The sequence below is a fragment of the Coenobita brevimanus genome, chromosome 103 (genome assembly GCF_032717465.1).
Source record: "Coenobita brevimanus isolate Jiangsu-jjx chromosome 103, ASM3271746v2, whole genome shotgun sequence".
Taxonomy (NCBI): Eukaryota; Metazoa; Arthropoda; class Malacostraca; order Decapoda; family Coenobitidae; genus Coenobita; species Coenobita brevimanus.
This window is the reverse complement of record NC_137056.1, coordinates 33,086,398-33,112,371: the sequence shown is the minus strand read 5'-3', so window position 1 is coordinate 33,112,371 and position 25,974 is coordinate 33,086,398. Positions and strand designations below refer to the sequence as shown.

General features: G+C 41.6%; 1 protein-coding gene across 1 annotated transcript in view; it reads right to left on the bottom strand.

Annotated features, from left to right (window-relative positions):
- LOC145415667 (uncharacterized) overlaps positions 1–25,974 on the bottom strand; it is a 547,996-nt gene that overhangs the window by 172,843 nt on the left and 349,179 nt on the right. The window contains exon 20 of the mRNA XM_080284883.1: positions 1,999–2,094. Within this exon, the coding sequence (XP_080141009.1) occupies positions 1,999–2,094 (96 nt within the window). The remainder of the gene's footprint in view (positions 1–1,998; positions 2,095–25,974) is intronic.

Here is a 25,974-nt window from a genome sequence, read left to right as displayed (position 1 = left end):
AGCAATATTCAAGCTGAAAGCACACATGACTCTTATAAATTATAGCTAACTGCTCATCAGCGATGAAGTTACGGACTCAGTACAATAATCCAAGTTTTATTGAGGCGGTTTTAGCAAGTGATCTAACATGAGAGGTCCAGCTGAGGGCACTGTTAAGTGTGACGCCAAGAATTTCAATCCATTTGGAGATGGGAATATTAGTAGCACTGAAGGTAATGTACGAATCTGGCAATATCTGTCAATTAGTAAATTGGATATACCTGTATTTAGTTTTACTAGCATTAAAAGAGACAAGGTTTTGTCCCCATTCACTGATCGTAGATAGGTCTTGATTTATGGAGATGGCTGTACTGAGTTGAGAGGTCGAGATATCAGATTTTGTAAATGGGTGTCTGAGTGTGAATGACTATGTAGTGTCGAGTCATCTTCGCATGAGTGTATGGGATTGTGGGTGACAGATAAAAGATCATTAATATGAACCAGGAATAGGGCGCCAGAACTGACCCCTGCGGCACGCCGGCGTTAACTGAGTGAAAACTGGAATATACATCATCTACTTTTATTTTCCTGTCACTAAGATATGAAGAAATCAAAGGAACAAAAGACGTTTGTCCATGGCAAGGGGGTTTAGACAGCAGGGAACGGTGCCATACTCTGTCGAATGCTTTAGAAATCTCAAGAGCTACTGCATCAGTTTCTCCATGTAGTTCAATTGATTGATGGATGGCATGAGTTAGGACATTATGTCAATGGTGGATCTTTCATGCCGAAAACCATATTGTCTATCACTAATTAAGTTGTTGGATTCAAGATGTTTAACAAGATGTGGAGAAAACTTGTGAATGTCAAACACAGGCTCACAAGGGATGAAAATATTCCACTACTGAATGGATAAGATGGGATGGCGGCTTCAGGTAACCTACAATAAGTAGAAATGCTGGGAAGAATGTTGAGGATTACTATTGACTGTCTCTGACCACTATTCCCTTGGACTTATAATAAATATGTCAGGAACAACTGACCAGTATTCATATACAAAGGGGCAAGGTAACTTTGCATGACTAACACAAGACCAGCCAGATGATGTGAAGCCTCATCCTGCATAGGTGTTCTGCTGAACTTGAAGATCCCATAATGTACCTGTTCAAAACTGATGTGGGGGAGAACAACTGGCCTTCCCTCTGGAATGAAGCATGCGTAGTCCCAGCTCATAAGAAACTCTCCAAGTCCAACCTCAACAACTACCAACCAAGTCCATTATTCTCAGTACTCAGCAAGATCTAAGATTTAAAGTTTGATTCCGAAGCAGGAGCTACATCTGCTTCTCTCCACCCAGGGTAATGGAACCACCTCAAGAAGGCTCCTCTCCAGCATCTCCACTTAATGAAAAAGTGGGCATTTGGATTAGTGACAACAATGACAACTGCACAATAATGCAAACCTTTTTTAACTGAATGATTTGGGACACACTCTACACACAGCATAACCCTAGGTATAGCAGTCATCTTATAAGCAACAGCTGATGCCCCACACACCTTCACATATTATCCTTTAGGGAACAATACCCACCATCTATAACGAATGCATGCAACACGTCTAATACATGACAAATATAACAGAATTAGCGAGGGTATTTTTACTGTATGTCGGTGGGTCTTACAGATCTGTTAAGACCATTTTAACAAAATTCATATCCCCAAATTCTTCCCTATGCCAACTTGTGATATATTTCATGTCCTTCTGAAGGGCAGTCCCTAACTCTACCACCTTACTTCTAAATACTGCATTGTCCGTGGGATCACCATCTGTTTGGTATTTTCTGTACATTTTTTTCAATATAATTTACACTGTATTATAACCGGCCAGTCCACTCATTAGTACTAGAAGAATTTGGAAATGTTATACATTTTTAGAACTACCACAATACCAAACATTAATCAGTATCTAGGTAAATGCTAATAGCAGGTGTTTAAAGTGCCCAGTAATAACTGAACTGACCTGATCTTTAGTTCTTCTTAACATAAGTGCCTTCACCAGCAGTTCCCGTCGACGTGCCCCCTGCACACTGTTATTACACACCTGCAGTTTCCAGCACTGAAAAAAAGACAAATATCTTGAAATTTTAACAAAAGATGAATGAAAGCGGGGTCCCAATGTTACAAGTTCTTAAGTATAAGAACTGCCAGCCTACCCTTATACCCAGTAATGCAATGTAAGGCAATTTTAAATATGAATTAAGGGTAGTTACAACACATATAAATTTAATACATGACCTACAATAATGCATATCTACTGTAACGAAAGCATAAAGATCCCTGGGAAATGCCAATGGAACTGAAACCACGTCCACAAACTCCAAACTCTAGCTAGTGACTGTGTACAAATTCTGAGGTAAACATGAGTGCAGTAACATTGAATAATAAACATATCAACCAAGCAGCATAAATCTGTATGATAATAAAACTGACAAGAACTAAATTCATATACAGTAATTATCTTGAGTAACTTATTATATCAACACATAAACTCACACACTGTAAGAGCCAAATTTTTAAAATCCTGTGTCAGTTATCTCATAACAAAAATTAGTCACCAAACCCTTTTCACACTCATTGCAGTAACTGTAAAAACTCACAAATTTTATTGTTCCCTTTTCATTAACTTCTAAAGTTTTTCTCACTTTCCAACAACAGGCCTATCTACTACATTGTAAACACAGCCAACTTACTTTTCTGATCGTATGAATGAGACTCTACTCTCATTCGGATTAAGCTCCCATACCATGTGCTACTTTGCCAAATATTTTTACCTTTTCCTCAAGAGCAATGCTTTTCTTGTGTTCCTAGCACTTAAACTGCATGAAGGAGCATTTTCTGGGCACATGCATCATAACTAAGTTAGTTTAGAGCCATGCAGTCAGAGTTGAAAACCTTCAACACAATTACCAGACTAAGGCAGGCAGGTATACAACATGGGTCTCATGAGCAGGCTTGGGGTCACGGAACCCTAGTAGCAAGCAACAAAAGCACAATGCACAGGTTGTAAACAAAGGCAGCCATCTGAAAATTGGATACCTATGCACACCTACAGGTATACCCCAGTTTAACGATGCAACTGGTTAAGTAAAAACTCATCATTAGGCAGGGTATCGTATCTTGGGGTAGATTTAACAAGTATAGAGTTGCGTTTCTGAGCCTCGGGTTTCCCCCTCAACCAGGTCCTAAACCCACCCAAATGAGTTAAAAAACAAGTTTCAAGCCAATCTAAATGGCCTAACAGCTGTAAAGGAAGCAATCCTAAGCCTAACACCTCTAAATAATTCACTACAACCAACAAATAAAATATGAAAATTGTGTCAAATGTAAGCCTGGAAAAAATCAAGCATGGTAAACTGTACCCCAAAATGACAATATTCACCCCACCTATGGCTAAAACACATTAATGTAAGTCTAAAAACAGTTTATAAATCAACGTAAACACACAATTTTAGTCTAAAATACAGTAATCCCTCCAATATCCGATGTAATAGAGCCAAAGGCATGTCCGAGTATTGGTTTTGTCCGGATACTGGGCCCCTGCCTCCTGGACTGGTACTTATAGACCCTAACCCAGCCTAACTTTGAAAGCGACCTAAATAACTCCTTACCAGACATGCATAGCACCGAACCTATTTAAGAGCCTATTCACACCAATAATGGATATAAAGCATGAAATAAATGAAAAGGAACCAGAAAATGAGGACTTGGAAGTGAGTATGGAAAATATTTAGCAGTGTACTGTACAGGGTACTTACAGCACATCTGTGGCCGCCTCCTCTAAGGCTCTGGCAGTGGTGAAAATGCTCTTGATGCACGTACAATAATCCAGTGTTGTGCTGCACTTAATTATTTGCACTGTGAGTTATAATTGTTTAACCCGCCCCATCCCGACTACTTATCCACCACTGACTTCCCCCAATACCGACCATTTTTGGAAAAAAATTTTTTTGGCTCAAACCTCAGCTTTTGGTGAGAAACATCGAAAACTCATAGAGAAATCGATCACCTGAGGTTTAAAATACTCGATACAGGTAGGAGTACCTCCTTACTTTACTGGGTTTTCTAACAGGCTGGCACCAAAGAAAACGAGTTCTATGGGAGGATGACTATTTCACACCACTCACAAACGGTATTTATATATTTACTTGGTACGAATTTATATGTAGTACGAGAGTATATTGGTTTTCAAGCAGTAATATAGGCATTATAAGCATTGTTTCACTCACTAACTCATCACCATACCTGACCTTTTTCGGCCACGTTATCTGATCATCATTTCTGACTGTTTCTTCCTCTAATGCTATGTAAAGTTTGTCCTCCACATTGTAATTGATTGGGGAATCACTCTGGCCCTGAATTTCGTACCATGGCATGAAATGGCTTTACTGGCCAGGTCACTGATAACAGGTGAATTGCTGAGACAATGGCATGCAGGGGGGGGGGGAGGAGGTCATGCTGGGTAAGGCGTTGTCCCTGCCTGGCATCTTGTAGAGGAAGGTGTCACGTGTAAACGTACCAAAAATCACTCGTGAAAATTGAAAACTGTGCAAATTAGGGACCTTGCAATTGATTCGCGTTTATGTACGTCGACGGGATTGGCAGTGACAAATCATGTGGACGTTAAAGAACGTCGACGGGACGCCGCGGGTTAACACTGCACATTCTGTTCTTAATTGCACCACACCAGTTTCAAATGCCAGTTTGCACTCCACACTTAATCCTTTGCACTGTAAATTCTAATTTCTTAACACTGCAAGTTCCCATGTGGTCTAGTGGCAAGGTATTGTAGTTAACCCCTCTGTGAGGCAATTCAGAATCCACAGACATGCCCCGGGAGGCAAAAGTTTCGGGAAATTTGACATGTCATATTTTTATGATTTATGTGTTTGGGATGATGGATAATGATGAAATATCAATAAAAATAATAAAATAAATATATTTTACCTACCCATTACTGAAGTTACAGCTGATGAAGCTGATGAATGCAGTATGGGTAATCCAAGAAGATGCTGCAGAAGGTAAACAAACAACTTTTTTCTATCTGGTGTTTTCACTTATAGCTTGAACAGAACATTCTTTCCTTATTAGAAAAACTTATTTCTTGCTTCTGTGTACAATTATTTTCAAAACAGAACTTGTTTCCATATTCAAAAAATTGTAATTTCAACTTCTGAACTTTACTTATGCTACCAGTAATTAGAACAGAACTTATTTCCTCTCATTCAACAAAACTTTTCTTCTTGTTCTTATAGTTTGAACAGAACATTCTTTTCTTATTAGAAAAACTTATTTCTTGCTTCTGTGTACAATTATTTTCAAAACAGAACTTGTTTCCATATTCAAAAAACTAATTTCAACTTCTGAACTTTTACCTGTGCTTCCACTAATCAGAACAGAACTTATTTCCTCTCATTCAACAAAACTTTTCTTCTTGTTATCCATTACTTCTATTTGGCTAGAACTTTGCAAGTGTGTGGTAGTCACGCCAACACTCAAAACATAGTGTGACACCACATTCTTTACACCATGTGCTCACTCGGTTGTTCTTCCGCGGCTTTCTCACAGAATGAAGGCAGACATGACATGATCGCTGTCCAGTCTTTCGGGTATGTGTTGGAGGCAGCTTTTGTAGATAGTGCCTATTGGCGAATCCCGATGCTATAAGTCTGTCAGCAGCTAGTTCAGAGTGGCGTCCAGGACGGTCTTTGTTCAGTGTGCCATACTTGGTGAGCAGTTGTCTCACCACTTCCAGAACAAAGTGCCTCAGTGACTTCTTCTTTTGGGTTTCTGCCTTGTACATATGGTAGGCATTCAGCATTGACAAATCAACCATATGAAAAAATAACTTCTTGTACCATTTTACGGTACGTCTGATACACTCCACAGTACCTATTTGGGCATCCAACTTGTCAACAAGTCTCATATTTTTTGTGTAATCAGTTACTACGTCCGGTTTGAGGACTGGTTCTTTTGTTCTATAGTCCACTTTTCCTGATGGAATCAAGTTGCCACAATGGAAGGTGCTCAGCATACAAACCTCCCGTTTATCTGTCCATCTGACACACAGCAAAGGATCACTTCTGTAGAGCTCACAGGTTCCTCGAGTACTACGTCCTCCAAACTTTGGAGGATATTTCCTGTTCTTCCGGACTGTCCCACAACTACCAGTGTTATGATCATGAAGGAAACTACACAGGGATGGGGAAGTATACCAATTATCAGTATACAAAACATGTCCCTTGTTCAGAAATGGTGCCATCAATTTTTTTACCACAGAGCCAGAAAATCCTAGGGGATCTCTTGCAGATACATCAATATCAGTGCCAGTGTACACTATAATGTCTAACACTATGCCAGTTAGGCAGTCACAAATAACAAAAATTTTTATTCCAAATCTGTGTCTTTTGGAGGGAATGTATTGCTTGAATATAAGTCTGCCACGGAACAGAATGAGACTTTCATCAATAACAAGTTTCTGATAGGGTGCAAAGAAGGAGCGAATACGCTCCCTTATCTTTTCAATTACTGGACGAACCTTCCAAAGGCGGTCATCAGTACTGGGATGGTTGTTGTCTGTGAAATGAATAAATCGCATGAGTAGCTGGTACCTGTCCCTGGGCATGTACTTGGGAAATATTGGGGTATAAATCAGTGGATCTCGGTTCCAGTAGTCACGAACATTTTGCTTCTTTACTTGTGGCATCAGAAGAGTGAGTGCAAGAAATGTGCACATTTCAGGTACACTGGTATCATACCAACGTTTCATTTTATTGTGTGGGGAAAAAGGATGTTTGTCCTTCATGAACTGATAGTATCTATTGGTTTCTTGTACCAAATAATCAAGAATTTCACCATCAAAAAACAGGAGAAAATACTCCATTTCAGAACTGTTTTTGTCTACACCAGCAGCCCTTGTCACTCCACTGTGAGTTGCATCAAATCTATAGCAATTTGGTATGAAACTATCACCATTTGCCCAGATAAACCCAGATCCACCAGCACTACCAATACCACCAGGCCTACGGGGAGGGTCACACACCCTGGGATCATCATCATCATCATCATCACTTAGGTCTGAATCATCATCACTCTCGTCACTCACGGGAATAAAGCCATCACTGTCACTGTCTGCCATCCCCTCACTGTCACTACCACTCTCCTGGTCATCACTATCGTACTCCAAACCTGGCGATAACTTACGTTTCACGCCAACACTACTCACTGATACCCCAGAGGTTGACGGAGTTTGTGTATCACTGGCCGAAAATCCTTCAAATTTTTGAAGGATTTTAGGCATATATTTGTTTGTAGGAAATTATTTTATGATTTATGAGTCATTTTTAGGTAATTATTTGAGCATAAAATGCGAAAAAAAAAAAAAATCCACCTCAAAACCCGGTACATTTGTACCAGCAGGTTTGTTTACATATGACGTCAGAGCCCAGACCCCTCTGAGTGCAACGTGGAAGGTGGGGGGTATCAAACGATGCCACCCGTTGCCTGAGGCTCTTTTACTCACAAGTCCCGACCCGGTATCCATCAAGAGACCCGTCTTAAGACCCGGCCCGGACTTAAAGGGTTAATTCACTGTTTATTCACAAAAACGAGCATGTGCGGTATCCACTGCGATGAACATCTACTCACGATGGAAGTTACGGGGTAACTGGGGAAGGGGGAGGAACAGCAGGGGGCCAGCGGCCGTGCGTAAACACAGCTGTTCGGCGTCGCGGGCCAATTTCAAATTACGGGTGGGAGAAAAATTCAGATTCCCCCCCCCCCCATTTTTTGGCCATTTTTGAGTTCCGAAGGCCCATCCCCAAAATGTCCAGACATTGGGGTGTCCGGGAATTGGGCGTCCGGTTATTACAGGGATTACTATATCATCAAAATCGGTTAAACGAAATCAAAACCCAGTGTTTGGCCATCGTTATGTGGGGTATGGTGGTACTTCTACCCCTATCGTTAAACCAGGGTATCGCATCTAGGAGTATTGTATATCTACGTATACCTGAACTTTGTTTCTCGGTGCAAGTGAGTGGTATTACTGTGTTGTTAAATAATAAAGGGGGAAATAAGTGTCCATGCTATTGTAAGGTCATTAATTTCCTCTGTCTTAAATCATGACTCTACTGACACTGAAGGTAATGGAGAAAGTCCTAAAAGGTATGATTAGGGAAAGAATAAATACTGTCTATCTATCTTGTGCCAGACGCCTTAATCCCGGAAGGAGTGGCCACAAACAAATCCCCTCCATGTTGCCCTGTCCCCTGCCACTTCACTGCCCTCTCCCCAGCTCACACACCCCTTTCTTATATACCTCTCTATTCTATCCCTCTATCTCATCCTCGGACAGCCCCTCCCTCTTCCCCCCTCCACCTCACTCACATACACTGTCCACATTAGTCTCTCACTCTCCATCCTCTCCACATGGCAAAACCACCTCAATGTATTTCTCCTAACACTTTATATTGCATCCCCATCCACACCACAATGCTCCTTCACATTCTCATTTTTCAGCCGGTCTCTCCATGTAGCTCCACATGCTCCTCTCAAGTAACTCATTTCCACTGCTCTCACTCCTGACTTGTGTCCTTCCAACAAGGTCCAAGCTTCACTTCCGTACATTACAGTTGGTATCACAATACTCTCATGCATCAACTTTTTTACTTCCATGTTCACTTCCCTATATCTTATCACCGCTTTCAAGGAACCTGCAAGCTTTCTTCCTCACTGTACCCCTTCAAGCACTTCATCCTCCAAACTTCCCTCCTTAATCATCACATTACCCAAGTACTGAAATGTACTCACATTTTCCATTGCCTGCTCATCCAACCTCACTGTGTATTCAGTGACTTCATTTCTCTTGAAGACCATAGCTTTACTCTTCCCTACATTCACTTTTAGATTTCATTTTTTACACTCAAAAACTCATTCACAAAGCCCTGCACTTCCCCTTCATCTTCACTTAACAACAGTGTATAATCTGCAATCAACAATACAAGAAGTTTCCAAATGCCGCCCTCGCTCATTAGGGTAGTTCCAGCATCCACTGCCCTACCTTGTATCTCTTTTATAACCCCATCCATATATATATTGAACAACCATGGAGACATGACACATCTCTCTTTCAATCTAACATTCAGGCAGAAAAATTCATCAGTTTACTATCTGCACGCACAGCAGCCTTAGCACCTTCATTCATACTCTTGATGGCACTCAACATCTTCCCATTTACACCATATAGTCTTAATATTTTCCACATTCCTTGTCTACCCACTCTGCCATTATGCTTTCTCCAAGTCCATTAAGGCTGCATACAACTTCATTCCCTTCTCTAGAAACTTTCCCACAAAGGAAATAAGGATGAATATCTGATCTACACAACCTCTTCCCTTCCTGAAATTTCCCTTTATCCCTCAGTCAATAAGTATCCTACCATATAATTTGCCTAAGACACATGCCCCTGTGATTACCACACACTTCTTTTTCCCCTTTTCCTTTGTACAGGGGAATACTTATACCTGACTTCCAATCTTCCAGGACTCTACCTTCCTCCCAGGCCAATCTGCACATCTTCCATATCCATTCTACTACTATCTCTCCCCTATGCTTAATCATTTCACCACACACTCCATTATTTCCTACGGCTTTCCCAATTATGGCTTTTTTTATTGCTTCCAATACTTCCAACCAACTGATCTCTCCCTCCCTCCTCACCATCCTGCTTCCCCCACCCATTCCCCAGCCATTTATACTCGCATTATTTTCATTCTCTTAGTGGTAGGTGGGGGCACTCACCATCCACTTACTCGATGTAGTGCAGCTCTCGGGTGACAGCCCTTTCCTCTCTTCCTCCCGTCTTTCCTTACTTCCTCTTCTGTCTTTCTTTCTTTAATTTTTTCCTCTTCCTTCTGTCTATGGGTGACTCTTTTCTGAGTGACAAGCCAAATGGTTTCCTGTACACCAGGAAACCATTTACTACACTAGGTGGTAAACATATAACCAAACTGTGGCACCTGGTGGTTTAGTGGGTAATTAAGGAGCTTGAGCCAGATTAAGCCTGTGTAGGTATGTATCCAAGGGGCAGTTGCAGTTTTATGCTCATGTAATACCACTTGGGGATGAGTGAGGCTGGTCACTCCCATCTTAAATGTTAGGACCAACTCGCCTAGCCCCAGGATCCTATGCTCATGGGGTAACACTGTATTGGATGATGATGATGACTTTTATTCTCTATGTTTAACAGTTCCTTAAAGTGGTCTCTCCATCTGCTCACTTTTTCTCCCTTCTCCATTATCAATCTACCACATCTATCTTTTATTCCTTGACTAACTTCTTTATCACCCTGTCTATCTCTACCACCTTCCAGAACATTTTCTTGCACTCCCTCTGCTTTACACTCAAGTTCATTACAAATTTCTCCTCCGCTCTCTTCTTACTAATCTTTCCATCTCTCTCCTCCTCTCTACATATAACTCATCTGTCTCTCAACTTCCTCCATGCCTCTGTTTCCCATCCACTCACTATATGCTATCTTCTTTTGCACCACAGGTTGGCTCACCCCTTCATTCCACCATGCTGTTCCTTGCACCCTCTTTTGTCTTCTCTTCACCTCACACACCACCTCACATTCTGCACATATTTCTTCTGTGAATTTCTTGCACAAACCTTCCACTTCCACTATCTGCTGCAAATCATATTTACCCAATTGCTCCTCAACTTCTCTCTTATATTTTGCCTTTTTTCCATCCTCTTCCAACCATTCTACTCTCCTTGTATGGACTACTGCCTCCAGTCCCTCCCTCTTTATATTACTTCATTGCACTTGAACCTAAACTTTTACCACCACCAAGTGGTGGTCAGAAAGTCCACTCCCCCAACCTCTGTGTGCTCTTGCATCCATTACATACCTTCTTATTCTGCCATCCACACACATATAATTAATCACTGCCTTCCACTCATTCAGTTCACCAACCATCCTTCTCATCACTCACCACATATACCTGTGGATCATTTTGTGCCTAAAAAGGGTACTGGCTATCACCAACCCCCTCCTCACACAAATGTCCACTACAGCACTGCCATTCTCATCCACTTCTGTAGGCAAACCCCACTCACCAACTACTCTATGCACCTTCACATTCCCCACTTTCCATTCATATCTCAAATCATGAACACTCATTCCTGATACTGACTTGAGGCAATTTGGGTTTATGCCACACAATGGGGTCACTCATGCCATGCTCACTGCTCAACAGCTTCAGGGAAAATGTACAGGAAAGACAAGGGAGCTGTACTTTTTTTTTTTTTTTTTTTTTTAATGGCCTGACAGAATACCTGGGGATGTAATGACGTGCGCAATGAGAAAGCTTGAGATTGAGGAGTAGGTGGTTAGAGCAGTTATGGCTATGTATGTGGGTGCTTGCACCCAGATGTGAGTGAATGGAGAGTTGAGTGATGAGTTTTTCATGAATGTTGGTGTGCATCAGGGGTCCGTATGAAGCCTCACTGTTTGTCATGGTGCTTGAAGCTCTCTCACGTGACCTCAGAAATGGACTCCCATGGAAGATACTGTATGGTGATGACTTGTTGACAGCAAGAATGATAGGAAGATACAGGAATGATTTAGGAAGTGGAGAGACAGAATGGGACATAAGGGTTTGAGAGTAAGAGTGGATAAAACAAAAGTGATGATACCTAGGGCTGCTGATGATACTGTCAGAACAGAGGGAGAGTGGCCATGCACAGTTTGCCACAAGGGTGTGGGAAGTAACTCCATCTTGTGTAGTATTTGTGATAAGTGGGTGGATATGAGATATGGTGGTATTAGAGGTAGACTCGTAGATAATGCTGATTTTGTGTGTGTGGTACGTCAGGTAGAGCATGTGCAGAGTCAGGCGTGAAATGACCGATCTTGCTGGTGAGTCTCTTGAGTATGTGGTAGAGTTTTGTTATCTGGGAGATGTGTTAAGTACTGAAAGTGTGGTTAGGGTATGGAGTTGGTGGAGGAAGTTCAAGGACCTGTTGCCTATCTTGACATTAAATGGACTCTCCCTCCATCCTAAAAGATCTCTGTATGAGGTCTGTCCAAAAAGATACCAAACTTTTTAAATAGTGCACCAACTACCCAGCATTGCACGATCATGATGGGAGTGCTGTGTAGCGACAACTTTGAGCTTTAGTCTAACACAAGCATTATCAAGCCACAGCACTTAGTCATCAAGGTACATGCACTTGAGTGAACATGTGTTTGGTGCGCTTGGCAATTCGTTGCAAGATGGGCAATGCAAGATATTGAAGAGCAACATGTTTGAATGAAATTCTGTTTCAAGTTGGGAAAAATTATTATGTAGAATTTTCAGATGTTGCAACAGGCTTATGGGGAGGATTGTTTGAGCCATATGCAATGTCACAAATGGTTCCTGTGCTATCTTCAACCCATAAACTAAATTAGCTGAAGAGAGTGAGGCAGCGCTGCTGGGTCTTTCTTTATTATTTAGACTCCTTTGCACGGGGTACAAATCTAAACAGCACCAGTCCTTCCAGGCTCATGTATACAAAACAATACACTGAATACATTATATAATAACTATTGCCACAGTAACATAATATAAATTAATAATGCTGTCCATAAATTGATTTTGTGGTAGGTGGTGGCGACCATCATCCACTCACTTGATGTAGTGCTGCCTACTTCCTTAGCTTTTATCATTCTTTTTCTGTGCCTGCCCTCCTCTCTTCCTGTTTCTCCTATCTTTCCTGTCACTTCTTATTCCTTTTCTTTCCTTTACAGGTGGCTTTACATTGAGTGACAAGCCAAATGGCTTCCTGTAAGCCAAGAAACCATTTACAACGCTGGGTGGTATCCATATAACCAAACCATACGTGCTCCCTACGTGTCAACAAGTGGATTGGTGGAGGGTTGGTGCCCCTCCCTGTAAAACAACTAACTCAGCGTCAAATGGCCACCCTTTACGGGATTATGGTGTCTGGCAATAGATAGATAGATAGATAAACTGATTATTTCATTTGAAAATTACTTGTACTTCATAACACAATCCCCATCTTTTTTTTTTTTTTTTCTTCTTAACTTGCATCTACTGTAAACATGTTTAACTTCCTAAAAAAATATATATATAGATATATACACACTTACAGGTGTATAGATGAATCAAAGCATCAATACAATAGGCCTATAAACATCAGCATGAAAGCACAAATTGTACAGTGATTAAAGAACAATCCAGTACTGAATCTCCTGACAGTTCAGTACAGGCAGATTTTAAATAAATACAGACTGTTCACAGAAATAAGACTCCATTGTATGAAAAAAAGAAATAAATTACAGTACAGTATTCTTAAACATTATTCAATAAGATGGAAATAGAAATACAGTATTCAGAGAGTGTAGTGAACCAAATATTTAGGGGGTTTTGTATGCCTTTGTGGATATCTCCTGAGCTCAACTGGCTGTTCATTAGGATACTGGCTACCCACTAATGGGGAACAGAGGCTCTTCCAAAACCTCATATACTATATGCCTTACTTGTTCCTTCACACCAACTTGGGGATATACAATTACATCACTCTCAACCACAGACACCTCTGGAGGCACATGAGGTATGTTACTGGAAAGTGAATCACTAGATTCATTCTCTGCTGCAATGACGGTGAATAAAACCCACACTTGTAGACGAAGAATATAATTACCAAACAGTTTCGGTGGACACTGCCACCATCTTCAGTGGTCAAGATAGTGAGAGGGAATGACATATTGACTATACAAGGGTTCCTTTTTATGCGTGTGTGTGTGTGGAAGGGGGGGTAAAGGTGAGGTGGGGTGGGGTAGATTGTAAGCGGGGATTAACCCCAGGGGGGACATTACCGGGCAGGTCAGGTGTAATTCCTATCAGACCCTACCTGTGTCTTAGCAGGAAGGGACATTTCCACTAGGGACCTCATTATAGGATCTAGCTTGTACATACCTCCACTAAGGTTGAAATTCTCGTATTTCTGGATACACATGGCTTCAATAATCTTTCGTTTCCGAAAGTCATGACTTCTATACAATAGATGGCTACCTTGCCAGTCAATTCTGTGGTTGGCTTCACAAACATGGTTAAATATTGCATTATTTAAATTACATGTTCTTATGGCATACTTGTGTTCCTTAATCCGTGTTTCCAAACTACGACCTGTTTCTCCTATGTAAACTAGTTCACAATCTTTGCAAGGAATTTTATATATGCCTGCTTCTGAATATGTTGTACATTTGTTCTTTACTAACATTGCTCTGATGGTGGAGGTATACCTAAATGCTATATTTACCTCACTACTGTAACCTATTAACTTTAACATATTCAAGTCTGCAACATAAGGCAAAGTGAGGAAACGTTTCTTTTCTGTGGTGGGTTCTTTAGGTACGTAGTAAGATCACCTAGCTCGGAGGTATGCTTGTTTAATGAACCATTTGGGATACCTTAAGTTTTGGAAGATTTCCCAAATGAGATTGTTTTCTTCTTGTATATGTTCTGGACTGCATATTCTAAGGGCTCTAAGGAACATTGATGAGATAACAGACAATTTTGTGGCAGACTGATGATACGAAAAATAATGAATGAACAAGTTACAACTGGTTGGTTTCCTATACACCTTAAAGCTAAGTGAATGATTTTGCTTCATCACCAGCACATCAAGAAAGGGAAGAACACCCCTGTTCTCCCACTCAACTTTAAATTTAATGGAGGGAGCAAGATTATTTAGGTGTGTGAAAAACTCGTCAAAATTATCAAGTGCTGAAGGCCAAAATGAAAATATGTCATCAACATAACGAAACCAAATGAGTTGAGGGGGAGAAACTCGTGGGAGTACTGTAGTTCCGTTTCATAATACTCCATATATAAACTGCTTAAAATGGGTGACAATGGAGAACCCATACCCATACCAAAACGTTGTATGTAGAAGTTGTTGTTAAATGAAAAAGCATTCGAAGTCACACATAATTTTACAAGTTCTATGAAACTGTCAGCTGGCATACCTAAGTCAATATCACATTCTGGCAATTTGTTAGCTAGAAATTCCAAAACATCATTAATGGGAACTTTGGTAAACAATGAATCAACATTGAAGCTAACCATTTTACCGGAGAAAAAGTCAAGTGATTTAATTTTCTCTATAAAATCCGAAGAGTTCTTTACGTGTGCTGGGGATACTGTACCTACTACAGGGGCTAATTTACTGGCAAGAAACTGAGATAACTTATACGTAAAACACCCACACTGTGAAATTATGGGACGCAGTGGAATATTAGCTTTATGGGTCTTTGGTTAGCCGTATATATATGGTAATTTAGGGTTGATCTGAATGAACTTATTGATATCTACATTAGGCACATTTTTCAACACTTCTTTCACTTTCTTGTTTGGTAATTATATTCTTCGTCTACAAGTGTGGGTTTTATTCACCGTCTTTGATTATCACGCAAGAGTGATTCATCCAGCCCTCTGCTGCATTGTAATCAAGGACATTTTCATCAGGCACTCTCATGACATTTCAGCAACTGGTCTGTATGTCTTTTCCATACACAGCCATTTTTAACTTTAAACAAGTAATGCCTTTCTCTAAGCACCTTTTTCATCTGTCCTTGTAATCATTTGGCACCCCTATAATTTCTGACTAGCACATTATCACCCACTTTTAACACTTGACAGCCAAGCAAAACAGCTCTGTTTACCATGGACTCTTGTTCTGCTTCTACTTTCTTTGTAACTGTGGGAAATATTAAATCAAAACAACTGCAGTTTTCTTCCCATCAGCAACTCGGATGGGAAGAGTCCAGTGGTAGCATGTGGGGTGATGCGATATGAAAACAGGTACCTCTGTAGGATAATCTCTGGATCTTGTCCTTGTACTTTGCTTGATGCAATGCTGACTTGAGGACCTTAACCATCCTCTCTGCCTGACTGTTTGCAGAAGGCTTATACACTGATGATGTACAGTGCAAGATCCCATTGGTTGAGCAGAAATCAGCAACTCCCTTGAAGTGAATTGTGGGCCATTATCTGTAATTAGAATATCTAGTAAGCCATGTCTACTAAAAATTTCACGAAGAACCCTTGCAGTAGCATCTGCAGTCGTACATTTCATGTGAACTACTTCAGGATACTTGCTACAGGCATCCACAAGCACAAAATAATTCTTTTCCGAGATTGGACCAGCAAAGTCATCATGAAGTCTTGACTAGGGTTTGGATGGAAAAGTCCATGGATGAACTGCTGCAGCAGATGGATCAGCCATTATAGACTGACATACTTGACATGAAGAAACAATGCCTTCACTGTTTATCCACATTTGGCCACCATACATAGGATCTTGCCACTGCCATCATTCTTGTCATGCCTATATGTTCCATGTAGTTCTCTAAGGATGTCACCTTGCAATGAAGAGAGAACTATGACATGAAGTCCCCACAAAACACAACCTTGTTCGATGCTAATTTCATCCCGCCATTGTAGGAAGGACTGTAACATGGAATCACACTTATCCAAACTGGGCCATCCACAATGAGCATATTTCAGAACCTTGGACAACACTGGATCTACAGCAGTTTTCTTCTGGATCACCTGGTGTGTGACTGCTGTGGGTACATCTGCTTCAAAGAAGTTGCAATTAACAGCATCACTGTCACAGTCCATCTTTGCAGCCAGCAGAACTCTTGACATGCTATCTATGTCAACATGAGCTAAAGTGTTCCTGTTTTCAATCTTGTAGTTGTACGAAGCTAGTTTCAGGGCCCATCTTTGCAGTCCAGCAGATGCATGGAGTGGAACTGGTTTTTCAGGACTGAGTAAAAAAACAAATGGATGGTGGTCAATGATCAACGTGAACTGGTGGCCACAGAGGAAGTCTGAATTTTTCAATACCATATACAATACTCAAGGTTTCTATCTCTAACTGAGAGTAATTTTTCTGGACATCATTTAGTGTAAATGAAGTGAAAGTAACTGGCCAATACCTTTCATCAATTACTCGGAACAATACAGCACCAATCCCATAGGGCATAGGAAGAAGCATCATATGAAAGGAACAATGGCAAGTGCACCAGAGTATCCGATTGTAACAGTAACACTTTTCCCTTTGAGAAAGCTTCACCCTCTACCTTGGTCCAACACCATGGAACACCCTATTTAGCAGTCTATTTAGAGGAGCAAGTACAATCAAATGATTTCTAAGGAATCTGGAACAGAACATTATCAGGCCTGGGAAGGATTTTAAAGCTGTTACATCATTGGGGCATGGAACTTGACTTATAGCCAGTTTATCTTCTGTGGGGTGAAGCCCCTCAGCATCTATCCTGTGACCAAGGTATGTGACACACCTTTGTTCAAATTTGCATTTCTTCTTATTTAATCTGAAACCAGACTCTCGCAGGCATTTTAGAACTTTGCAAAGAGTATTCAGGTGATCCTTCTTGCCCTTTCCTGCACTGAAGATTTCATCTAGGTAACATATAACCCTTGGAATGTCAGCAAACATAGAATCCATTATTTTCTGAAATATAGCAGGGCCAGAGTGAATGCCAAAAGGCAGTCTCTTGAACACTGAAAGTCCAATGTGGGTATTGATAGCTAGGAATTTACAAGACTCAGCTGCAATGGGAATCTGATGGTATGCTTGTGACATAAAAAACAACCTCTTAAAGCTGAATGTAAGTCTTCAACCTTTGGAACAGGGTGTTTTACTACATCTGCACATTTTTGTAGGTCACGTTGAAATCACCACATACTCTATTTTATCTGAATCTTTTTTTGTTTACAGACACAATGAGGTAACACAGAATGGCGCACATGAAACCCTCTCAATTACTCCATCACTCTCCAATATCAGTAACTCATTCTGCTCTCGGGACTGAAAAGCATAGGGAACAGGCCTAGCATTGTGAAATTTTGAGTTTCTTGATACACTAAGCTGAACATTGGGACCATTTATAACATCCTAGCTCATTTTTAAACAGCTCACTGTACTTTTCCAGAATAGTGGGAAGGTCTAAAACATACTTAGAAATCTGTATGGTTCACAAACAACACATCTTTCCAGTCTGGTACCAATTTATATAACCAATTTCTCCCCAGTAAGGCACAATTACCTTTTGGGGTATTACAAGTGGAAGCTTGAACAGCTTCTCTTTATTATCAACTTCCACTTACATCACCCAATGGTTTGAGACCTCCACCAGTATATGTGAGGAGTTGTACATTTGATGGGTGTAAGAATAAACTAGATAAACATTTTTCATACAAATTCTCAGTGGCAACAGAAATGGCATTACCTGTATCCAACTGCATAGTAACATCACTGTTTTCAAGTCTCAAAGAAACGTTAATGGGATCATGTGAGGTATGACCAGTATGTACAGAATTTACAGTGTGTATTGGCTCTGGAAGAAATACTATCTCTTGTTCTTTGTCTTCAACCCTTACACTGTGTATATTCTTGTGTGTGTCCCTTGGTGTTGCACTTGTTACACACACACACACATGGAACCTGCTCTGTCCTCTCAAATGTCCTGGTTTTCTACAAGAAAAGCACTTGTACGTAGAAGACACCTGACTTGATGAATTCCCTTCTCTAACAATGGGGCAGTTATGCTGTTGGTCCATGATTATTACGTTTCGTGCAGGTTTTGGTGACCTTCTTGGGTAATGAACTTCATGTACCAGGAAGTCCTCCTCTCTGGTTGCTGCATGAACAGAAGCATCTCAATCCTGGGACTGTTGAACTTGGTGTACAGAAGCGCTGTGATTCCAGAATTGTTGTGTCTCAATACCAGCAACCTCATGAGCCTGAGCTATCTGCAAACATCCTTCAAAAGTTCTCTCGGCAGTATAAGTTTTTTCTGGGTATCAGCACTGTGTATCCCACTTACAAATTGGTCTCTCAGTGCTCTCGGAAGAAACTGACCAAAACCACATGTGGCAGACATATGTCTCAGCCCAGCACTGTAATCTGCAATGGACTCTTTGGCTTCCTGGATACAACTATGGAATTTAAAAGTTTCTGCTATGTGAAGTCTTTTGGGCTTGTAGTGGTTTGTTGGTAACTGGATGAGCTCACCAAAAGTTTGTTCCTTGGGTAATTTGGGACTGGATAAATCTTGTATGGTCTGACAAATCTAAACTGGCAGCTAGGGTGTGGCATGAACCTGTGTACAATGTTGCTATGTTTCCCAAACCCGCGATGTGAAATGGCTGTTATATATGTACAAGGCAGCACAAATAAGATAAACATATGAATACAATGTTAACATGTGTATTATAATATATGAAAGAACAGCAAACTTCTTATGCATAAAATATTTATACAGTAATACAGAAATGTGGCATAAATATTTTACAGTGTTGCTAAAAAAATTGTAGTAAATTTTATTGGCTTTTACCGTATTTCTGGGGTGGGTAATAATGTCACTATTATGATTTTAGGATAATGTGCAGGAATATAAGTAAAAATATGCCAATTTCTTAGTAAAAAAAAAATAATATGTTAAACCATCGTGAACGGCAACGCTCACACCTACCCAGTCTAACCCGGCCAGAGCGAGGTCATCTGGCTATCTATGTAAAACAATAATAAATATTTTTAAGTATAATTAGATATTATAAAAACAAAATAAAGAAATGAAAGCATAAGTTTATTACAGTCACTCATAAAAGAAACAAATTTCCCCAGGGTGATGCACATCTCCCCCCAGGAAAGAGAGAGAGAGAGAGAGAGAGAGAGAGAGAAGGAGGGCAGGCCAGGGGCAGTGTTGAGTGCATTGTCGAGCTGAGGGAAAGACAGAGGAAGGGAGGGAAGGAAGGAGGGAGAGAGTGACTGAATGAAAACAAATCATGGCACTGCACCAGCGAGGTCATCTGGCGATCTACGTAAAACAATAATAAATATATTTAAATATAATTAGATATAATAAAAACAAAATAAAGAAATGAAAGCAGAGGTTTATAAGTCACTCATAAAAGAAACAAAATTCCCCAGGATGACACACATCTCCCCCCAGGAGAGAGAGAGAGAGAGAGAGAGAGAGAGAGAATCGCGGGTATGGAAAACGTGGCAACACTGTACAGAGATTCGCGCCCCACCCTAGCCACCAGTTTAGATTTGTCAGACCATAGTAATTTGTATGTACTTTTACCCTGGACAGTTATCAGAACAGCAACCTTTCTCTTACTAGCAGCCTCAACTGTAGCCTCCTCAGCTCCAGCAGGGTAAGTACCAATATCATTAGCACAGAAGTATTGCTCAAGCTTTTGGTGGTAACTAGTGAAATTCTCAGTGGCAGGATTGAGAGCATCAATGCGACCAAGCAAGCCCTTACCAGCCATGTTTGGTTAGCAGCAATGTAACGCCTGATTTATTTTATATCCCACCGTTGTTGTTCTGTTTACCTTACTCGTTGATAATACAAATGGTACTCAACTTAGTCTCCCCTCAATGACTGATAAAGTATTCACCTCAGAAAAAACAAATGGGGGAGGGGGAGTGTCACGAATCAATTCGCGACATTTCCTTTTTGTGAGAAGCCACGAACTAATAGTGGAAAACTCACTGTGTATCGCTCAGTTAACCGTTTCTCTCTCCATTTCGGGGTATACTTTTCAAATAATTCGTCACCGTTTTCAAAAAGTGACCGATTTAATGCACGTCACTAAGTGCGCTACTGAGCGATACAATTATTTCTTTATCGTTTGCCTCTGCTTCCCTCAACCGTTAGCCACGCCTTGCGTCCTGCCCATTCAATGTATTTGAATTCAGTTTAGTGTTTGCTGTGAGGGAGACAGGACCTGTGCAGCAGTGCGAGAGGTCAGCTAGTACCCAAACTCCACTTACAGTTTCTCCAAGCTCCCACCTTTAGTTCTCCAGCTTTGGGTGATACACCGCATTCATTGACTAGTATTTCCTTTGTGTATTTTGTAGTCTTAAGAGTTTAGTTAAGGTGTTTTTCCTAGGCGTAAGTATTTAGCTTCTGTGTGAGTGAGCGAGTGCGTCTCATTTAATTTGATTTGAAATGTAATGTTAAATTTGTTTTTGTAATTAATAAATTTAACAGTTCTATTTCTTGAGCTTAATGTAGAGTAAAAATCTTGTTTCATTTCTCCATAATTAAGCTTATTTTCCATATAGCTCCTAGCTTGCATAAACGTTTGCTTTCATAACTGGTACTTAGACCAGTCTTGTTGTATTAACTTAAAATCCGTTGTGCCAGGAGTTAATGCATCAGCAAGAACCTGATGTTATTATTATTAGTATTAGTTATTTATTGTCAGGGGTGATGTAACTTTCTCCAGAGGCTAACAGTACAGTAATTCAGCAATTGTGAGTAATTAGTCTCTGCTGTGTACTGTTGAGAAGGTTTATAAATTCTCGTTCTTAGAGAATCGTGCACAAGCCAGCGTAAGGTAATCGTTGCTTGATGTAGCAAGACAATCATTGTCTCTGCGCTTCAATATTATTGAATATAAATATCAATTTAAATAATATTTAACCATTTATATCAAAATTACAGATCTATTTTAAAACCCCCGTGACAATTGGCGACCTCATTCCAGGATATTAACTCCTAGCTCTAAAGCTATTTACGAGATAGTGCTCACTCATTCATATTTAGGTATTTATCATTAAAGTTTATAGGCACAAGCTTACTGGTGTTTACCGTTAATTTAGCAAGTGAATTTTGCTTTATCAATCCATAGAGTACTTAACTCTAGTTTATTCTTGGTAACGCCAGACGATTTTATTCGCTCCTGGGAAGTCGCCGTACCATTCTGTTTATTATTGAGTCTTCCCAGTCATTTACATTTTTATTTATTCTTTGCCAGTTAACTGGATAAGACTGGTCACCACTAGCTTGTGTCTGTATTCTTTACTTGTGTTTATTAGTATTCGTCGCTAAGCAGTCAGTACTCAATTTCGGTTTGCTTAGTAAATTGAGCTAGCATCATGGCTACAGCTGTATATGTACAGGAAGCCAAAGATATTGGTCTCACAGACCCAGAGAAAATACAGAGTTACGTTCTCTCACGGTTCAATTACGAGCAAGAACGTGAGAAAGATGCTCGTGAAGAGCGTAGGATTCAGCGCGAATGCGAGCGAGAACAGCGCGAATACGAGCGAGAACAGCGTGAGGAACGTGAAAGAGAGCGTGCTTATGAACAAGAGCAGCGTGAGAAACAGCGCGAGTACGAGCAAAAACAGCGCGAACTCGACTTAGAACATGAGCGAGAACAGCGTGAGGAACGAGACAGAGAACGAGAACACGAACGTGCCGAGCGAGAAGCACGCGAGAGACATGAACTTGAAGTGCTGAAGCTCAAGCGAGATTCCTTGGCTTCAGACACGTCTGGTGCAGTTGGTCCAAGCTCCACGAGCGTTCCCCCTGCACATGTCCTGGCGACCCCACGCATCAAGCTTCCTTTATACAAGGAAAGCGAGCGAATCGAGCCGTACATTGCTCGTTTTGAGGACATGGCAGACTTATATCAACTGGATGAGGCAGCTAAGCGGCTTCAGTTTCTTAGCCTATTTGAGGGCCCTGCCCTCGATATTCTCCACAGAATTCGTGGAGACAATCTCACATATGAGATGATGAAAGCTGCACTCATTAAGGCGTATGGTCTCACAGTAGACGACGCCAAAGTTCAGTTCATGCGAGCTCGTCTCCAAGACAAGGAGACAGCTGTTCAGTTCCTTGATCGTCTCACAGCTTACTTAAATGAGTGGATGGAGAAAGATGAAACTCCTTCCACGCGTGAGGGGATAATTGACCTTATGCTGCGTACACAGCTAGAGAGGTCGTGGCCTGCTGAGCTCATAGCACAGCTTAAGATCTGCCAGGTGAAAGATGCCAGCCAAATGGCAGAGAAGGCTGACGCATTCTTTACTGCATACGGGTATCAAGCTCGTAAGCAAAACACCTGGAGCAGAAAAGATACTGCCAAGTCTGGGAAGCCGTCTCAGACTGAATCCCAGCACCAAGGCCGTTCTCAGAATAATGGCCAAGGTCCAAAACCGCAGTGGAAGGACCAGGGGCAAAACACTCAGAAACCTGAGTGGAAGAGGTACAACAAGTACCCTAACCAGCAGCAGTATCAGCCACGCAATCGACCGTCGGGACAAACTTTTTCACCACCAGCTCAAAAGAGGCAGGAAGCGAATGCAGCCTTCATTCCTCAGCAGCAGCCTGGTGGTCACGTCCCTACCAGTGTGGGTACTTCCCCACAGTTCATAAGTCCCACAGTGACAGTGAACCCCCCTCCACAGATGGCCAATGTTCCATCTTCCCAATATAACCCACAAGGCACAATGTTTGCCGCATCAATTCAGCAGCCTCATGAGTGGCTTGCTGCTTCCTCCACAGGCCCTCCCACAGGTGACAGTACCTTCCTTGTTCAGCCAGGGTTTGTGGGAGGCATTCCTGTGAAGGTCCTGAGAGACAATGGTTCCTCAGGTTGCTCTGTCAAGCAGAGTCTAGTTCGGCCTGAGCAGTATACAGGTCGACAGATCCATGCAAGCCTTATTGATGGATCAGTGAGATTGTTCCCTGAGGCATGTATCCAGGTGGCATCTCCATTTTATACTGGTACGACACTTGCAGTTGTCATGCCAGAGCCTCTATTTGACTTAATAGTAGGCAATATTAATGGAGTCAAGGATAGTTGCTCCGATGGCGCTACTCAGACTTCGGCTGCTGCGGTGACACGAGCCATGACTGAGGCTCCAGACTGTGTCACCCCAGTGATCATTGAATCGCCGCAAGATCTGATGTGCAGTCAACTTGTTGTACAAGAACAACATTCTGACCCGACACTTGCTGCCGTGCGGAATAAACAAAAGGGTCGAGTGATTAAGTATTCACGGGGAGGTCGAGCCAAGTTCCTTCGCAAACAAGGACGGCTCTACCGTGAGTCACAAACACCCGAGGGCGAGGTTCGACTGCAGTTTGTCGTTCCCGCCAAGTACCGCCCAGCAGTGTTACAATGGGGTCATTGTTCAGCCTCAGGAGGTCACATGGGCAAAAGGAAGACCCAGGGCCATATCCGAGCTGACTTTTTCTGGCCAGGGATGGGACAGGACATAGATAGTTTTGTCCGTTCTTGCAGTGTGTGCCAAAGTATCACCACTAATCAGGGACATGCCCTTCCTGTGCCATTCGTAACTACACCTGTAATCTCTGAGTCAGTTGAGAGACAGGGTAGTGGTGAAGTGGGTGCAGACCTGATGTCTCGCCCATTGGCCCCACAGGACACAGTATGTCCAGGGCCTGTACATGCATATTATGTACCTTAAGTTAAGGGGGAAGTTGAGAGGCGACTTGAGGCTATGGAAGACCCAAGTTTGCATAAGGATTCTCAGCTTCCCGGTACTAATATATGTACCGTAAGTTAAGGGGGAAGTTGAGAGGCGACTTGAGGCTATGGAAGACCCAAGTTTGCATAAGGATTCTCAGCTTCCCGGTACTAATAGAAGTACTGTAGGTTAAGGGGGAAGTTCGAGAGAGAACTCCGCAGTGGCGACTTGAGGCTATGGAAGACCCAAGTTTGCATAAGGATTCTCAGCTTCCCGGTACTAATAGAAGTACTGTAGGTTAAGGGGGAAGTTCGAGAGAGAACTCCGCAGTGGCGACTTGAGGCTATGGAAGACCCAAGTTTGCATAAGGATTCTCAGCTTCCCGGTACTAATAGAAGTATTGTAGGTTAAGGGGGAAGTTCGAGAGAGAACTCCGCAGAGGCGACTTGAGGCTATGGAAGACCCAAGTTTGCACAAGGATTCTCAGCTCCCCGATACTAATATAAGTACTGTAGGTTAAGGGGGAAGTGAGAACTCTGCAGAGGCGACTTGAGGCTATGGAAGACCCAAGTTTGCACAAGGTTTCTCAGCTCTCCGATATTAATATAAGTACTGTAGGTTGAGGCACAGGTTGAGGACCCGTGTGCGGTTCGAGGCTATGGAAGACCCGAGTTTGCACAGGGATTCTCAACTTGCCGACCATAATCGTGTGCTAAAATTAATGGCGACCTCGAATGTACGTCGTAGCACTGACTGCTAGGCAGAGAGTAATTGTAACATAATAAAATTTTGTCCCATTGACACTTTTGATGCTCCACCTCAATTGGTTTTGCAGGTTCAGCAATGGGTGTAGCAGTTTTGCTGTGCGGACCAGCTGATCGTCTGCCGCACGCTGCCGCCTCTTCTCCTCTGCCTCCGTCGTCGCCATATTATTTACTGTGTCATTTTACACGTAGGTACAGTTACACTACAACTGTCACACCTACACTGTGTATTACATACACCACGCTACACAACAATTAGTTGTCAGTGTAAATGTAGCGAATTTTCGCTCAGTTTGACCTGAGTACAGGATTTTCACCGTCGTCACGGAGTTTTTCCCTCAAGCTTGCTTCTATTAACGTAAATACGAGGTTTTTTCGCTCACTGACGACTGCGACTTTCTCCTGTAGCAGGATAGCACACACACCACAGTGTGAATCTTGTGTGACTGAGTTAGGATTTATATGTATGTATATTGAAATCTTTCTTCTGAAGGAAGAAAGATTTAATTTTCATGGGCGTAATGTCACGAATCAATTCGCGACATTTCCTTTTTGTGAGAAGCCACGAACTAATAGTGGAAAACTCACTGTGTATCGCTCAGTTAACCGTTTCTCTCTCCATTTCGGGGTATACTTTTCAAATAATTCGTCACCGTTTTCAAAAAGTGACCGATTTAATGCACGTCACTAAGTGCGCTACTGAGCGATACAATTATTTCTTTATCGTTTGCCTCTGCTTCCCTCAACCGTTAGCCACGCCTTGCGTCCTGCCCATTCAATGTATTTGAATTCAGTTTAGTGTTTGCTGTGAGGGAGACAGGACCTGTGCAGCA